The sequence below is a fragment of the Panthera uncia genome, chromosome X (assembly GCF_023721935.1).
Source record: "Panthera uncia isolate 11264 chromosome X, Puncia_PCG_1.0, whole genome shotgun sequence".
Taxonomy (NCBI): domain Eukaryota; kingdom Metazoa; phylum Chordata; class Mammalia; order Carnivora; family Felidae; genus Panthera; species Panthera uncia.
This window is the reverse complement of record NC_064817.1, coordinates 5,156,473-5,174,231: the sequence shown is the minus strand read 5'-3', so window position 1 is coordinate 5,174,231 and position 17,759 is coordinate 5,156,473. Positions and strand designations below refer to the sequence as shown.

At 42.6% G+C, this 17,759-nt stretch overlaps 1 protein-coding gene across 1 annotated transcript in view; it reads left to right on the top strand.

The window, feature by feature from the left end:
• Positions 1–17,759, top strand: part of ANOS1 (anosmin 1) — a 183,261-nt gene that overhangs the window by 23,369 nt on the left and 142,133 nt on the right. The window contains exon 2 of the mRNA XM_049643358.1: positions 11,668–11,715. Within this exon, the coding sequence (XP_049499315.1) occupies positions 11,668–11,715 (48 nt within the window). The remainder of the gene's footprint in view (positions 1–11,667; positions 11,716–17,759) is intronic.

The window sequence follows — 17,759 nt, the reverse complement described above, 5'->3', positions numbered from 1 at the left end:
GGTGACTTTATGAAGATCTAAGAGAAGGTCTCAGCTGATTACCTGCGGAGAAGTCAGAATTCTAACAGCTCTCAAAACATTTTGAGATCACCGTAAAGTGCTTTTTTCAGTTGGTATCAGTGAGAGGAGCAGTCGTACAGCAGTCTTTCCGGGTAGGACACGGTTGAATCCTCATGTAAGTAAGAGAGCTTATGACGTCATTGTTTTAGTGGCCACCTACATGCCTTCGCTTTTTGCTAAAATTTCTCTTGATCAATTTTCTGTTTCGTCCATGTTTAAAACATCCTACAGTAGGGGCGCCTGGGTGGCTCAGTCTGTTGAGCGTCTGACTTGGGCTCAGGTCATGATCTCATAGTTCATGGGTTCGAGCCCCGCGTCAGGCTCTGTGCTGACAGCTCGGAGCCTGGAACCTGCTTCGGATCCTGTGTCTCCCTCTCCCTCTGCCCCTCCCCTGCTCATGTACTCTGCATTTCTCTCACTGTCTCAAAAATCAACATTAAAAAAAGTTTTTTAAACATCCTACGATAAAAACGCAGCAGCAGCAGCAACAATAACAATTAAGGAACAGAAAATGCCAAAGAAATCTTTTACGCATCGCTAGTGAGTAAATGTTAACGTCTACTTCAGCGTGCTGTAAATTTGCGTACCATCATAGTCTTTCCAGAGAATTCTAGTAAAAGATGTAATTAAGAGTTGTGTAAAGTTATGTTTTTCCACATTGCTCTTGCATTTTTTCCTGCTTTGATAATGATTTTAATTCCTCGCAGGAACTTTGGAATGGTGCTGACATGTTTTTTTAAAAAAAGATTTCTGTCCTGCCTTTCAATTGTTTCATCCACAGCCTCAGGACAAAGTTGCTTTTAAATGCACAAATAGGGGCGCCTGGGTGGCGCAGTCGGTTAAGCTTCCGACTTCAGCCAGGTCACGATCTCGCGGTCTGTGAGTTCGAGCCCCGCGTCAGGCTCTGGGCTGATGGCTCGGAGCCTGTTTCCGATTCTGTGTCTCCCTCTCTCTCTGCCCCTCCCCCGTTCATGCTCTGTCTGTCTCTGTCCCAAAAATAAATTAAAAATGTTGAAAAAAAAAAAATAAATGCACAAATAAAAAATAGCTACCAATGGCGACTTGAAACATATTGAAACAATACCATGTTCTTCTTCTGAATACTTTTTTTAAATTTATCTCATCTTTTTATTATTATAACTTCAACCCTTTCTTTTTTTTTTAAATTCCCAATGTTGAACTTTTTTTTTCAATATATGAAGTTTATTGTCAAACTGGTTTCCATACAACACCCAGTGCTCATCCCAAAAGGTGCCCTCCTCAACACCCATCCCCCACCCTCCCCTCCCTCCCACCCCCCATCAACCCTCAGTTTGTTCTCAGTTTTTAAGAGTCTCTTGTGCTTTGGCTCTCTTCTTCTGAATACTTTCAAGAGGACACAATTCTGTTCCTTTCAGGAAAGCATGTATCAGTGTGAAGTCATGTTGTCATGCATCCTCAGAGAGGCTGGCCCCCTGAGAAGGAGTTTGTGGGGACTTAATGAGATCTGTTCTCGGGCTAGAATGCTCTGCAGCTCGCCTGCTGTTTCCTGTCGATCCACCTTCCTCTTCTGCACGGGAAGGGCTCGCTTTCCTGTGGCTCTTGAGTCCTGCCACTACGTGGTTAACTTCTTCAGCACCCTCACCTTTTTCAAAAATTATGCCCCATATCTACTTGGCTTTTTCCAAAAGCCTCTCAAGTGGAGAAAACTCATTCTCTCCCCCTGCACATATATGGGAAGGTGATTGGTTTTCACAGGTTGTGTTAGTCATGAAGCATATGCTAAGCTCTTGAGATGTGAGCTCATGTCACCGTACTGGGTGACGTTCCCAGGATCACCGCCTCAGGGGAGTGAAGGACACAGCCTGGGGCAGGAGTTGGGCTGTCATGCCATCTGTGGCCACAGCCTCAAGTGGATACCATAGCATCATCTGGAGCTGGAAATGCCTCGGATGTTACTGTGAATGGGACAAGGGGGTTGGTCCTTTGTGGCCCAGCATCAGCCAGTACTCCATGTGGGACTCTCCCGGAAGCAGTGTGGCCTTGGGTTAGGTAACCTCTCCCAGCAAGTAGAGTTTATGGGAGGGGAAAGGAGGGGTTTAGGTAATACCCATCAGTACTCGACACGCCCAGTAGGCACATTGATCTCGGTTCTGGGGTTGTAGGGACATCTGGGTGGTGCAGGAGAGGATTCACTACAGACAATTACTGTTTTGTGTGACAAAATTCTCCCTCTGGGGTAGAAACAGCTCCAAACATTGGCACCCATTGGACCTATCATCCTCTAGAACTCTTTTCTACCTTATACTTTTTAAACTACACTTTTCCTCCCTGAGCATAAACACTTAACCATTTTCATGCTTTTCTTTGGTTTCTACAACTGCTCTGTGTCTTTCATCACTAGGCCTTCGTTCCATAATCCCTCAAAGTCGGACAATCTGTTGGCCTAGCGTTGACCACGTGTGTCCCATTGTAAGAAACATTTAGGGCATCTGTCGGTCTACAGATTCCAGGGTCAGATCGAGATCTACTGAGTCAGTCCCGGAGAACCGCAATGTCTAACAGATTCCGTGGGTGATTCTTTGTGCCAGCAATTTTGGAAGCATTGTTATTACTGGTCCTTCCCCTTTTAATTTCCTGGGTAGTCCTGTCTATATGTACTTTCCATACGGGAGGCCATCGAAACTCACACTGAGTGTCCTCAGTGGACCTCCATCCGGCCACTGATAACACCTCACTGCTTAGAATCGCAGGCTACTGTCTGTAACATACGGATCGGTTTCAGAAGTCCTTCACTAATCGTTTCCTGAAAGCAGACTGGGGAAGGCAGGGGTAGCCCGCCCGAGAGTAACTCTCAAAGATGTGTCAGTGTGGCAAAGACAAGGAATTGGTAGAGGGCCAACATAAATTTGTATGAGATTTCAGTGAATCTAAGAAGCCATGGATGGAACATCTATTTTTATGCAACCCCAAGAAACAAACATTGTACTAAAATCATGACACAGGCTCGGAGACGGTCTTTGTTAAAAGAAGCATCACTGGGTCACACTAATATCTTGTTGCTTTGACATATGTTCTGTCTGGTCCGGGAGGTTTGGTAGTTTCTTCTGTGTCCATTTGCACTTTTTTGTTCATCTATCGGTAATCATGTGGCACACCTCCTTCTGTGTCCCATTGCTTCAGTCCTGTAACGTATTCGTTACTAGTGGCAAGAAAATAGGACAGTTCAGTCTTGTGGCAGTGAGTCTTACCTGCACTCCTTCGTTCTGTGTACACCACAATTTTGCCTTTCAATGCCCAATCATTGTCTAATTACATTCATCTCATTTTAAACGGCAGTTAAACCCAACATGTGTAGAACCAACAACGTACAGAACTCATTGTCATTGGTGACAGTAAGCGCAGCTGGGACCAAGGTCACGTTCATGGAATGTTGACCACCATGTCACGGCTGCTACCAGGCCAACATTCACGGCGTCACACCAAACTACAGTTGGGGAAAGCGCACCCTGACTTTGGGGACAGTCTGGCGGTGCATCTCAAAGAAGCACAGTGTCTCACAGCTTTGCCTCAGGCTGTTGAAGGGACATATTCTACATCCAACAAGCTGGATCCTGGGCGTTAATCTGCTTCTAGAACTCATTGCCCTTTTCATTTCTGCCAATCTTTCTTTCTGTGCTTTGTCTCGAATTCCCGTGGAATACAGCAGGTGTACCTGGGGCCCCATGTTAGTGGGGACCCCGTGTCCCAGACTGGACAGTACTGGTGGTTGCCATGGAGACTGAGCTGAAGCTATAGAACCGAACCTAGCATCAAAAGTTCAGATGCTGCCACGTCCCCACTCAGACACCTGCTGAAGGGACCACTGATATGCAGCCCACTGAGCCGGTGGAGGTCCCCACGCCAGTGGCTTTTCGTGCAGTGATCTTAGTGCAGATTTCCCTGTGCCTTTTGATGCCAAAAATAATTTCTGCTTGTATATTTATATTATTTTATATAGAAAGAAGTCTTTATATCTCAGGTTTATGCCCAGAGACTCAATATGCCATTTGCTCTGGCCTCTTTGGATTCTTTCTGTCCTCCTTCCCTGCTCTGTCCCCTTCCTTCTCCCTTACTGCTCCTTCTCTTCTCCTCTTCCCAGTCTTGTCTTTCTCAACATCACTCACACACAAATGATTAAAGTCAGGAAAGCTTCGAAGAAGAAGAGGAAGAAGGAGGAGGAGGAGGAGGAGGAGGGAGGAGGAGGAGGAGGAAGTAGGAGGAGGAGGAGGAGGAGGAAGAAGAAGAAGAAGAAGGAAGAAGATGCAGGTGTGGCTGACCACGGTGCCCACCTTGGGGAAGGTGGGCGGTTGTCCCTACACAGTAAACATGACAGGTCTGCCTGGTGGGACTCACCACTTTAGTCCACAGGCATGTGTTTACCTTCTAGAAGAGCCGAAATGGCGATTGGCGAGAGGTTCCTGGAATTGGAGGAACTCACGCACAATTGGCACGTGAAGTAAACATTTCAGAGTGATGAATGAGAAGGAGGGAAGGAGACTGACATTTATAGGGACTGTTCTTTATTGCTCAGGTCTCCCATCAACAATGCTTTCGGTGTTCAATTTATAGCAGGTACTCTCTTCTCACGCTTCCCTTGCTTTGTAAAACGAGTCATTTACTAAATTTTAGTTATTACCTTTCATGCTCCCTCTAAACCTCCTTACGGCTGGATTTATTTCAGCCTAAGTCATTTATTCTGCCTTGAAATCTTCCAAGGTTTTATGTGATTCCATGGAGATGGCTCATCTTAGTGGAGGTGTCTCTGGAAAATAGAAATATGGCTTTAGACAATACATCTCTGAAACCTTAACTGTGGCAAGAATGCATCAGTAACTAGCATATCCTTCCGGAGATTAAACTTGGTAGACTGATGTTTGAAACGTCCTAAGAAAAACCAGTCCTCTGATCCCCTGGTGGGTCCTACCATTCTTATAGGGACACTAAGGAGTAAAAATTCTGTCTTGATCTGATAGTCTCCTACATGTAGAATCCTTTGGAATATTCCTTGTCAAAATTCATAGTAAAATGTTAATAAAACGTAATGTTTTCCCATATGGCATAGTCTGGCACTTGGCTGTTCTATAAATTTTCTTTAGATAACTTTAATTACATGCGTCTGTAGCAAGATAATTAGCACGGTTATGTCTTAAATAATTTATATTTTATACTGCATGCAAGCTTTGGTTCCATTTTTAATATTGCCATGACGAGTAGAAACAGAATAATGAACCCACTTCCTAAAAGCACCTGTCCAAGAAGGTGAAAAATTTGTTCAGTTCAGTCTACTCATTTCATCCTTTTTACCTCCTCATGACCTAATGATTAAAGTGTAAATTTTTTGTACGACTCCTTATCCATTCGTTTACTTATTTCATCAGTAATAATTGTTAAGGTTGTGAGGGAGCCAACTGTAAGGAAGAGATATAGACAGACTGTGTCTCTAATGTGTTCTCATTGCATGAGTGTGTGTAACAGGGGGTCTGTGATAGTCAGGGTGTAGGTGGTCAGGGAAGGCTTCCTCAAAGAAGTGGCATTTGCAGTGACCCGAAGGACACACGGGGTCTGGCTTGGCGGAGGCACAGGTTCCTGATGGAAGGTTCTCATTCCCAAACAAGCTGCAGGGTGTGAAGAAGTGACACCCAGACAGTGTGGCCAGGCATGCATTCCAGTGCTGGGCATTTGGAGAGAGGTACATTGTGTATGGCCAAACGTTGTTCTACAGAATTCAGCTCAATGTGAGATATTTGTAGAATCCGGAGAGAATTTTTTGAGAGGGAGTAGGGGATGAAAGGCCATCGATTTACTGAGAGTAATCCATAACATTAGAAAGAGATCCTACTTATGAACAAGTATAAACACAAAGCTCTCTTTTTTTTTCCTATCCTTTGAAGTAGACTTTTTTAAAGTTTATTTATTTATTTTGAGAGCGACAAGAGCACAAGCAGGGGGGAAGGGGAGACAGAGGGAGGGAGAGGAGAGAGAGAAAGAATCCCAACCAAGCTCCACACTCTGAGCATGGAGCCCTATGCGGGGCTTGAACTCATGAACCATGAGATAATGACCCAAGCTGAAGTCACATGCTTAACTGGCACCCAGTAGATTTTATTTTTTAGAGTAGTTTTAGGTTCACAGCAAAACTGAGTAGGAAGTACAGAGGTCTGTAGACTTCGTGCTCCCACATATGGATAGCCTGTCCTATGATGAACATCCCTCACCTGAGTGGCTCATTTGGTTAAGGGTCGGACTCTCAATCTTGGCTCAGGTCATGACCTCACAGTTCGTGAGTTTGAGCCCCACATCAGGCTCTGCCCTGATGGTGTGGAGCCTGCTTGGGGTTCTGTCTCTCCTTCTCTCTGCCCCTCCTGTGCTTGTGCTCTCTCTCAAAATAACAATAAAAATAAAAAAATAGTTCAAGCCACATAAATGCATCATCCAATGTCCTTCTGTTACATTATCTTTTAGCTGCTGTGAAATGTGTGAGAAAGTTCCAAGTATATTAACAGTAGAAAGGCACATCCTTATGATAACAAATGAAATTAAGTATATTATTCCATGGTTCAAATTAATAGGAAATTATTCTGGATTAAAGTGAATTCCTAAATTTTAATCCATGCCTTCATTTTATTTTTTACTTTTTAAAAAAATTCTATTTATTTAAGTAATCTCTACACCCAGTGTGGGGCTTGAACTCACAACCCTGAGATTAAGAGTCACAGGCTCTTCCGACTAAGTCAGTCAGGCTCCCCTCAATGTTTTATTTTAAAAAACTTAACAATGAGGGGTGCCTGGGTGGCTCAGTCAATTAAGCATCTGACTTTTGACTTTGGCTCAGATCATAATCTCACAGTTGTGAGATTGAGCCCCGTCAGGCCCTGCATGGAGCTGACAATGGAGCTTGCTTCAGATTCTCTCTCTCTCTCTCTCTTGGGCTCATTCAGTTAAGTGACAGACTTTGGCTCAGGTCAGGATCTCAGGGTTTGTGGGTTCAAGCTCCACATCAGGCTGGCTACTGTCAGCACAGAGCCCGACGTAGGGCTTGAACCCACGAACCCTGAGATCCTGACCTGAGCAGAAGATCCTTAACTGACGGAGCCACCCAAGCTCCCCCAAAAACTTGTGTTTAATATAAGAACAAAATTGTTAACTGAAAGTCACAGTTTGTAGGGTTGAATGGCAAATGTTTGGTCCATAGTGGGTTTTCTGGGATAGTTTCAATTTCAAATGTTCCATACTGCCGTTGGACAATGGCTTAGTGCTGTGTTTCTGAAATGGAAAATTGATTAGTCCTTGTTCCACACCTACACCTGGTTGTGTTAAGGAAAATATGTGGGATCTGTTCTCATTCTCTATTCTTTTTTCAAATGGTTGTATCTCGATAGCTAGTTTTCATTTATCTTTATCCTTGTGGGTTGTCTTTGAGGGAACGAAGTGTTTTCTTTACCTGAAGCTTTTGAAGAATTATTTTTCTTTAAGGAGAAAAAAAATCAAAAGGCTAGAAGAGACTTTGAAAATGTCATTGAAATAATGTCTGGGTGCAGTTGAGTGAACTTATATAAACTCTTTGAAAGTTGGATTGACTAGCATTCATGTTTGATCTAGTTAAACCAATAAAATACAGGATGTAATCTTTATATAATTACCAAAGTCCCGCTGTCTGATCCTACCTGGAGGTTACAATAATGATTCAACAGGCAAACGCCTTTCTTGTCTGATGTACTTTGACTCTTTATCTTTGCTGGCTTTAACCCAGAACAAGACTTGATTGCCAATACTGTATTTTATTTTTGTTGTCAAGTGGCTTAACTGGGGAAGGCTATTGTAATCTGACTAAGAACTTCCCCTGGGGCGGGTTGTTGAAAACTACTGGATTCTTGTATTTTTCCATTGCTCTCCTGCTCGAAGAGCATCACAGGTAAGCAATGTAGGTGGATGGTAGTGTGTGTGCACCTGGCTGAAACACAGTAGCTGGAGTTAAATCAGGGGTTTACCCACATCCTTGATGCCATTAGGCAGGGTTTTTAGATGTTCTTTGTAGAGATAAATAGAATGCCAAAGGCTGATTGATAAAGGCAAAAGCACAGAACAGCTGCAAAACCTTTACATGGGCGGGGGGGGGGTGTTTTAAGAAAAACAGGAAACTTAAAACCCCAAAAGGAAATGTAGAGACACATATCTATGTGTGTGCATGTTTGTGTGTGTGTATAGAAAATTTTTTCATGGAGCAAACATCATGCATAAAGTCAAAAGGCCAACGATCACTGGAAAATTTCTACAACACCTATTATAGACAAATGATTATTCAATCTAATTGGCCCTCGTAGCTGCTACAATGGCTATGGTTAAGCATTCAGAAAAGAAATGGTAAAATGCACAGACTGTTCACTCTAAAGGAAATACAAATGGCTGAAGGAAATTAAACCAAAAAGAATACCATTGCCCAGTCATCATATTGGCAAACATGGCAGGATTGTTACCATCCAAGGAGAAAAACATGATGGGCTGCCTCTTCTGAGCCTCACTAATAAGATTGCATTGGGTTATACAGAGGAACTGGGAGATTTTAAGTACAGGATTACTCCCTCCTGAAAACAATAATCGTGGCAAACAAAGTAACGTCAATCATAATGGACTTTTTTCTGACCTCTAACTCCGTGCCAAACATTTTGCTCAATACTTTATGTGGATTATGATTTTAATCTTCTTAAGCATTCTAGGACATACTGTCTTCAGTGACAAAAAAACCTATTATGACCAAAATGATCTTTCATGCTTGCTTGCTATTGCCCCAAATATTTCTGTATAATGATAGTTTTTCAATTTGTGATTAGTGGGAAATTTTGCTTAAAATGAAAATGCCTTGGTTGAGGAAATGCATTGATGTTAATTCCCCCCGAATGTAAACAGCTTAGCAGATAGGCTCTGTGACTATTAGTTTTTCTGTAATTTTGACAGGTGTATGGGCCAATACCATAGGGAGCACTGGGTTTCCGCATGGTGCCAGGCACTAGAGGATGCATTTGCTGGGCAGCCAAATGCAGTCTTTGCTGGAGTTTTGGTGTTTTGTTGTTGAGGTCTGGCCATTTTATCTATAGTCAAAGGAAACAAAAGGAAACTAGTCAAGGTGTTGTAGGTACACGACTTGTCCAATCCTCTCCTTTTTTTTTTTTTAACCGTCTGACATGTAGTACATAACAAATTTTATTTCCAGCAATAAGTCCAAATCCACTGTAATCTGCATTCTATCTGTTTACCCAACCACCCCTCCTATTCTCTGCTTCAACCCCTCAATCTGATCTGCTGCTTCTGGAATGTACGATACTCAGGACCATCCCAACCAATTCATTCCTGTCCTTCCAAGGTTCTGAGTCTGGAGATTTCCTTCAAAACGCTCCATAAAAGTCACCCTTTGTTTAGCTAAACCTTTACCCATTGTGGTGTGACAACTGTGTTTAACCATTTGCTTCATGAATGTGGATATTTTACTTGGCCTCTTTGAGTCCCAGTTTCTTGACTTTAAAAATGGGTAAATGAAGTTTATGTCATTACGTGGGATGCCTGGGGAGGCTGAATATGGCAAACGCCAAAGCAAGTGCCTGCTGTGTAGATGTGGTCATTAGTACGATAGTATTATTTATTGATAATAATCCTGTGAAAGGCATATTACCCCATTGGTGTTACCGTATCAGCCAGGCAGCAGTTGCCATGCTGACTTTGCAGCCCCAGTGTCTCTCACGTGACCTTTGATGGAAGCCGTCTCTGTGAGAATCAGGAGCTGGTCCATTTGCTGGTGTGAAGAATTGAAGCAAAGAGGAAAAAGGAAGCCCTGTCTCTGGGACCACAGTCTAGTTTGGGAGCTGACTTAAATAAAAGACCTATATCCTAAGACAAGAGAGGATGGGGTACATACTTCTCTCCAGAGCAGCCCAGCAAATGCAGAAGCAGTGAAGACACCCTTAGGTTCTCCAGAGGTCCTCCCCATCTATCCAGGAAAAGAAAGACTTAGAAGGGACCGGGGTGGAAGCTGGGCCAGGTCAGTAGGGGGACGGGTAGGTTGATCTTAGTTTAGCTGAAACTGGAGGTACATTCTGGGATCTGGGGATGTAAGGCTGCCGAGGAGAGTTAGGGCCATATGATAGATGTAATAGCTAAAGCTTTAACGTGGGGCTGAGGCCGTTTAGCACGATGATCCGAGCCTAGTGGAGGAAACTTTCTGATCCTATACAGATGAGATTGACTCAGTAGGAATCCTAGATTATGAACATATACTATTGGACATAAGATATATTGAGACAGATTATTGGGAGCAGAAGAGAAAAATGTGGTTTATCCGTACAATGGGATTGGACAATAAAAAGGAATGACGTATGGTTTTTGTGGCAATATAGACAGAGCAAAAATACCATACCGTTTAGCAAAATGTAAAACATGATGCCCAGTGAAAGAATCCAGACACAGAAGGCCACATGTTATATAATCCCTTTTCCATGAGGTTTCCAGAATCAGTCTGTAGGAAAGGAAAGTAGATGAGTGGTTGCCAGGGGCTGGAGGGAGGGAGATGGCAGAGTGAGTGCTAAGGGATACATGTTTCTTTCTGGGCTGGTGAAAATGTTCCAAAAATAGATAGTGGTGATGGTTGCACAGCCTTCTGAATATACCTTTTAGTATTTAGAACATACTTTTTACTACAAACCGCTGGTTTCTATACTTTAAAACAGTGTGCTTTCTGTGTCTACGTTATATCTCCATGAGCTTGTTATAAAAGGATTTTTAAGAAGATATATTGATTTTCTTTTCTCTGAACTGAGCGCCAATGTAATACTAATCTATGAATAGAATATGATGTTGTCAAAATTCAAAGTTTAGAGATTCAGACAGAGGAAATGGACTTACTTGATGTCATACCCAACCGCGAACTTCCAAGAGCTGGAGGCCACGGCATCTAAATTATGGGGTGGTGGCGTTTACTATCTCTACCAGCTACCCCAGTCTAACACACACGCACATAACCTATCCCAGCCAAAGGAGGAGTCATGACCAAGATGCCAGTCATGTGGAGTAAGAGATTTCCCAGAAGAAATGCTAACGTTAGAGACAGTAAACTGTAGTCCTAATCTTTGTTCTGTACCGAGTGAATATCAGGCCGTGCTAACTGGCGTGTGGGTATTATTTCATTTCCTTATGCCAGTGACCTCACGCATGGCATATGGTTATGTTTTATAGATGGATCAATTGAGGTACACGGATAGTAAATCCCTTGTCCCCCCGTCACACATCCAGTGACAGGGAAAGAGAAGGCTTTTCAGTGAGGTCTGACTCCCAGGCAGCCAGCAGGAGACATGGCTCAGACACTTTTCCTTTTAGGCAGCTTGAAATCCTCATTAATTTCTATGTCTTTGTTTCTATCATGGGGTCAGGGCCAAAATTGGACTTACATTAGAAGCGCACTTTCTATTTTGGGAAGAGAGAATGATAGGAGGGCAAAAACGGGTCTTTTGTTAATGATAATATTGAAAAATGAAATTCATACTATGTAGCCATGAGTTAGAAAATTATTGAATGAGCCAATATTTCTTTTTCTTTTTGCAGAACAACGGTTCCCTGGTTTGGTGTCAGAATCACAAGCAGTGTTCTAAGGTATGTTCCCTACAACTGTATCCGTGTTGTCTACAACTGTATCCGTGTTGTTAAAAGCGTTTAATTTTGGAATGATTGTGGAGTCACAGGAAGTGGCAAAGACAGCAGAGAAGGTACGTGTACTGTTCATCCATTCCCCACCAAATGTTTACGCTTTCCATGTTTGTAGAACACCATTAGAAGCAGGAAACCGACACGGGTGCAATGTATGTATATCTGTCCGTGACGTTTCATCACGTGCAAATTCAGTTCAATCAAGATACCTGTGGCGGTTCTTCTGTATGTCACCTTATTTCTCTGCTTGTACCTTTTTCAATCCAAATAAATTTTAAGGAGAAAACTTCTGGTTGGAACCAGAAGGTTTACTGCATCCTACCTACCCTTACGTGATTTTGTACGTAGTTTGATTTGCAGGAATTTGCAATACTGTCATTCATAAGGAATGCACAGTTGGTCATTCAGATGACCAAAATATACTTTCCATATATTTGATCTTTCTCTACGGTTCTTGGCTCACAGTTCTCAAAACCTTGGAATTTTCTGAGCAGTAAGAGCAATGGGAACGTCTTTTGTTATATTTGGTCTCTTGTCCTCAGTTTCTAGAATCCTTTCAGAGCCCTACAGGTGAATGGGTGTCCACCCCTTACCATCATAACGACCCCTGGCCATCACAGTGGGGTTTATGTGAATGACGTGACTTTTGGAACACGTCTGAGGATGGGGGCTCATTGCTAGGGGAACCCACTCTGAATAGAAGGTTGGAACTTCCAGCATCCCTGCCCCTGATTGCCAGGGAGGGGAGAGGGCTGGAGGCTGAATCAACCATCAACTGCCAATGATTTAATCAATTTTGCTTAGGTTAGGAAGCCTCCATTTAAAAGCAAAAACAAGAAAAGAGGGTGTTCGGAGAGCTTGCAGGCTGGTAAACACGTACAGATGTAGATTTGGGGACAGGTGATGTACCCGGAACATCATCGTCATTTCCCTGTGCGTTGCTTTGGGCTTCGGTTCCATCTGGCTGTTCCTGAGTTAACATCTGTTTATAATAAACCCGTCTAAACTGATTAATTACTAGTAAGTAAAGTGATTCTCACGTGTCCTGGTGAGCCGCCCGAGCAAATGAATGGAAACCAATGAGAGGGTCAATTGGACCCTCCCATCTACACCAGGTCAGTCAGAAGCACAGGTGACAAGGGGACTTGCCAGGTTGGCATCGAAATGGGTGTGGGGGCATGGAGGAGGGGTTGGGGAGCAGCCTCCTGGGACTGAGCCCTTAACTGGTACAATCTGATACCGTTGCCAGGTACATGGTTTCAGAATTGAGTTAAATTGTAGGACACTCAGCTGATGCGGGAACGTTGGTGAACGGCTGGGGTAAACTGTCCCCCGACCATCCACACGCAGGTTGGAATTGGTTGCCGAACATTTAGAATTGCTGGTTAGTTTGATCCTTTAAATTCAAAAGTGTCTTCTCCATTTTTGAGTATTCCTTCCTGCACACACCACTCTGAAGTTGTCCTTCATACATTTCATAGCATACATTTTACCTCAATCCAAAAACATCGCAAATTAAGAAAAAAAAAGAATATATATGTATTTGTAATATGTAGTATATAAATGAGTAAAGTTTACTACTGGCTAAAAATATTGGCAACTTTGGGATCATAATAGTGTTTGACGAAATTTATGTCATAAACATTACTATTAGACCGAAAATTGAAACAGTCCTTTATTGTATAACTAAAATTTTATCTGAGCCATACATAATACTGAAATAGCATATTTATGAGGAACACGATTATTTTGAGAAGTCTTTCAAACACATATCTCACAGTAAATGATTGTACAATAATATTCCTAAGCCAAGAACTTTACTATAATGATAACGTTCCAACATCCATGCACACATTATATCATGGAATACATGTGACATTACTCAAGATAGAACAGAATTCTTAGGTAATGTGAAATAATCTGGTGAAAATAAGCTTTGCTTAGCTCTGACTTGCTAAATCTTGGGCAGAAATGAAATGTCTGGTTTGGGCACTGTTCCTCTTTTTATGTAATAACATAAACATTTGTTCTGAGAAGACATTTTCTGGTGTCTATTATATTAATTGTTCTTTAGTTGGAATGTTGGGTAACTTGTTTATGTCACGATTGCAGGGAAGTATGTGTGTATATAAACATAGAGAGGAAGAGAGAGAGAGAGATGATGCCGTGATGCTGATAAAGTCTCCTAAGTACTGCTTTTGTCCAGTTTTATATTAGTTGAGTATTACACGAATTGCCAGCATTCTCTTATTTAAGCTACCCCTTTTTTCCCTATTACGTTAAAAAAAAGTAGTTCTTTTTTACACACTTCAAAGAAATTTGAATGGAAAAGTTCATTTCAACTCTTTTTTCTTTTAAGTATCCTAATTAAAGACCCTTCGCCCTGCCAGGACAGCAGGTTGTTAAACCATATCTTGTTATCGAATGATCAAGGCTGACACGAGAGACTGAATTTCACAAGCAGAGAAATCAATTTCTTTTTGCCTGAAAGCAAGAATGCATTAATAAGTCACAGCTAACCCCACCAGCAACTTTGGAATATAGTACAAAGCTGACATAAGTTTAAGGGTTGTCTTTAGTCTGAATCTTTGGGAATGAATCTTACATATTAATCACAGTCTATCTCCTTTGGAAATTTTCACCACTGGGCACGTTTGCAGATAATTACAGTTTGCATTTCTTTTGAGATTTGTGGAGCCTATGTATGTAGTCTTTTCCTCTTAATCTTTAGGTTAATGAGGTAAATGGTGAGTGATAGTAACTCCATTTTACAAATGGGAAAATTCAGGCACATACATATTTGATGACAGTCCTGGAATCACTCACCAAAGGGGTAGACGTGTTCCAAAGTTTAGAACGCTGCCTTCTGCATCGTGCTAACAGAAAGGAACAACTTCAAAACCTATTTTGAACAAATATTGGGACTGAAGAGTAAGAAATAACACCCAGAAGTAATGATGATAGACAAGGTTTACATAATGTTTTATAGAAACCACACATGCTCATCATTTCTGCTTACCGTCTGCAAATATGGGCTCTTCCTCCGATCTCAGTGCCCCCACCCCTGCCCCTGGTCCGTGTGCCATCATCTCTTGCCTGGACCAGTCCATGAACTTCCTGTCTCCCAGCCTCCTCTTTTGCCTCCGTGTAGTCCCCACAGGGCTGCTGGGAAGACCCTCTACACGTATACGCTGAGTCATGCTGCTGTGTACCTCACACCTTCTGATCTCTCTCCATCTTGCTCAGACCAAAACGTTGGCCCTGTGTCTCCAACTCTCTCCAACTTCATCTCCTCCTACTTTACAGCCCTTCGAGGTTGCTCTCCTCTCCCCACAGAGCCCTCCTTCCTCAGAGAGACACCCAGTTCACCCCCACCCCTCATTCCCATCTCAGCCTCGCCTCCCCAGATCACCCCCGCCATTTGCATGCTTCATTTACACCCTAACGTGGCCCCATGGAGTTATTCCTTTATCTCTCAGAGTCTGTCTCCTTCGCCAGAAAGTAAGCAGCCACTGTGTATGAATGAATGAAACCTGTACATTACATTTTGTCCTCCCTCAAAGTACATCTTTTTTTTTTTTTAATTTTTTTTTTAACATTTATTTATTTTTGAGACAGAGAGAGACAGAGCATGAACAGGGGAGGGGCAGAGAGACAGGGAGACACAGAATCTGAAACAGGTTCCAGGCTCTGAGCGGTCAGCACAGAGCCCGACGCGGGGCTCGAACTCACGGACTGTGAGATCATGACCTGAGCCGAAGTCGGCCGCTTAACCGACTGAGCCACCCAGGTGCCCCTCAAAGTACATCTTTACTGCATTACATTTAGGAGAAAAGTAATATGTAATCCATTTTGCATATGTGCGAGTTTGCAAGATTGATTATTGTCCATTTGGAAAATCTACAGCTTTGTCCTGTATTCTGTTCTCCATAATGACATCAGCACTATGAACTCAAGGGTCTTTCGCACCATTCGACTCCTAGATAATATAGAGTAGTGACTCATTCATTGTCCATTGTAGGACATTGTAGGCTTAGGTAGTCGTTTTCAGCCTGGGGCGATCTTGCTCCCAAGGGGACATTTGGCAATGGCTGGAGATAGTTTTTGTTGTCACAACTGATGGTGGAAAGCCACAGGCATCTGGTGGGTGGAGGTCAGGGACACTGAAAAACAGCATACAGCACACAGCACAGCCCTGTACAGCCAGAGTCATCTGGTCTAAGTGTCAGAAACGCCGAGACTGAGAACCCTGCTCTGTGCATTTTGGCCATTATAAAAGACACTAAGAACACAGCTCTCTTCTCAGCATATTCTTATATGGCGGAAAACAAGAGTGGAATTTACTAGGCATGTGGTACGTGTGGAGCCCCGTCAGGGGCTTGTTACGTACAGGAATTGTAATTCTCATGAAATACTCTCTAATGTAGGCAGGTGGATTGCTCTTTACCTCCTAATCCACTTTCTCCTCTACTAACCCAAACCTAGTTCTTCACCTGAGCACATTATCACCTAGAATTAATCATCTACATTTCCCAAAGCTTTTTTGCTGCTAACTTATTAAAAGCCTATTCAATGCAATTGGAATGATCGTGAAGGACTTTTGAAATGCCTCTCTATAGGAAACTGATTTAGCTAGAAAATGCACTCCTGGCTGTTCCCCTTCTCTGTCCTCTACTGCTTAGGATGCAGACCGATGGTAGGGGCTCCGGCAGCCATCTTGGTCCATGAGTTACCCTTGACGATGGAGGCCAGTGTGAGAATAACCAATAAGAAAGACAGAGGGCATCTGGGTCTTTGATGCCATGGACTCCCCATTATAAGTCTTAGACTTCTTAAATTATTTACACATGAAAGAAAATTGTCTATGTTACTTAAGTCACTGTTTTTACTTTTTTGGTGTTGTTCTGTGAAGATGCACCTGAATCGGTGAACCTGATCTCGACTCTGTAATTGGCATGACCATCTCTGTTTCACGGATGCTTAGGAAGTTTGGATGATCTTTGTATAATGTCACTCAGCTACTAAGTACTGGCAAGTACCAGAGATGGGATTTGAACTGGGTTCTGATGGAGTCAGAAGCCAGTAGTTTTCCCATCGTGTTCTCCACACATTTTAAGTATCATAGAACCTTACAAAAATTACAAAAGATCTTTTGCCCATTGTAGAAGTTGATGCCCCTGGGGCGTTTGGTTTCCCCCAGACCACTTCTATAGCTATTATGAAATGGATCACTTCCTGGCCCAACTCTAGGGAAACATTGTGGCCCAACTCTAGGGAAAGAATAATGTTTTCTCCTTCTCTCTCTTCAATCTCCATTGTCCAATGGGAAATCAAGAAGAGGCTGTTTAAAGATGGCCCGTTCTACTGGTTCAGCTTCATTCCGCAAATGCCTGGAGAAATGGATTTCTTAGAAATTCTTCCATTAAGGTGATTCCTCACACTGAGAAAACACGTAGCTCAGAGGAACACGGGTACTCCAAAATAAACTGTTTGCAAAATTGACACCTGAACTAAGTGTCAGTTTAGGATAAGGGGCAAACTTTTAAAATATACCAAATCTACCAAAAAATGATACCTTTTAGAATAACTTACTTTCAGGACTTCACTTTTAGTAATAACTAAATATTAAGATCATCTGTTTCTTTTTTTTAATGTTTTTTTTTATCTTGAGAGAGAGAAAGTGCACTCGTGACCATGGGAGGGGCAGAGAGGGAGAGAGAATCGCAAGGGGGCTCTGTGCAGATCTGGGGCTCAATCTCACGAACCATGAAATCGTGTTCTGAGCCAAAATCAAGAGTCAGATGCTCAACCAACTAAGCCACATAGGCACCCCAAGGCTGTACTTTTTAAAAATGTTAATTAATTAATTAATTAATTAACTAATTTAGAGAGAGAGAGAGAGAGTGTACATGCATGTGTGTGACCACAAGGGGCAGAGAGAGAGAGAGAGACAGAGAATCCCAAGCAAACTCTGCACTCTCAGCTCAGAG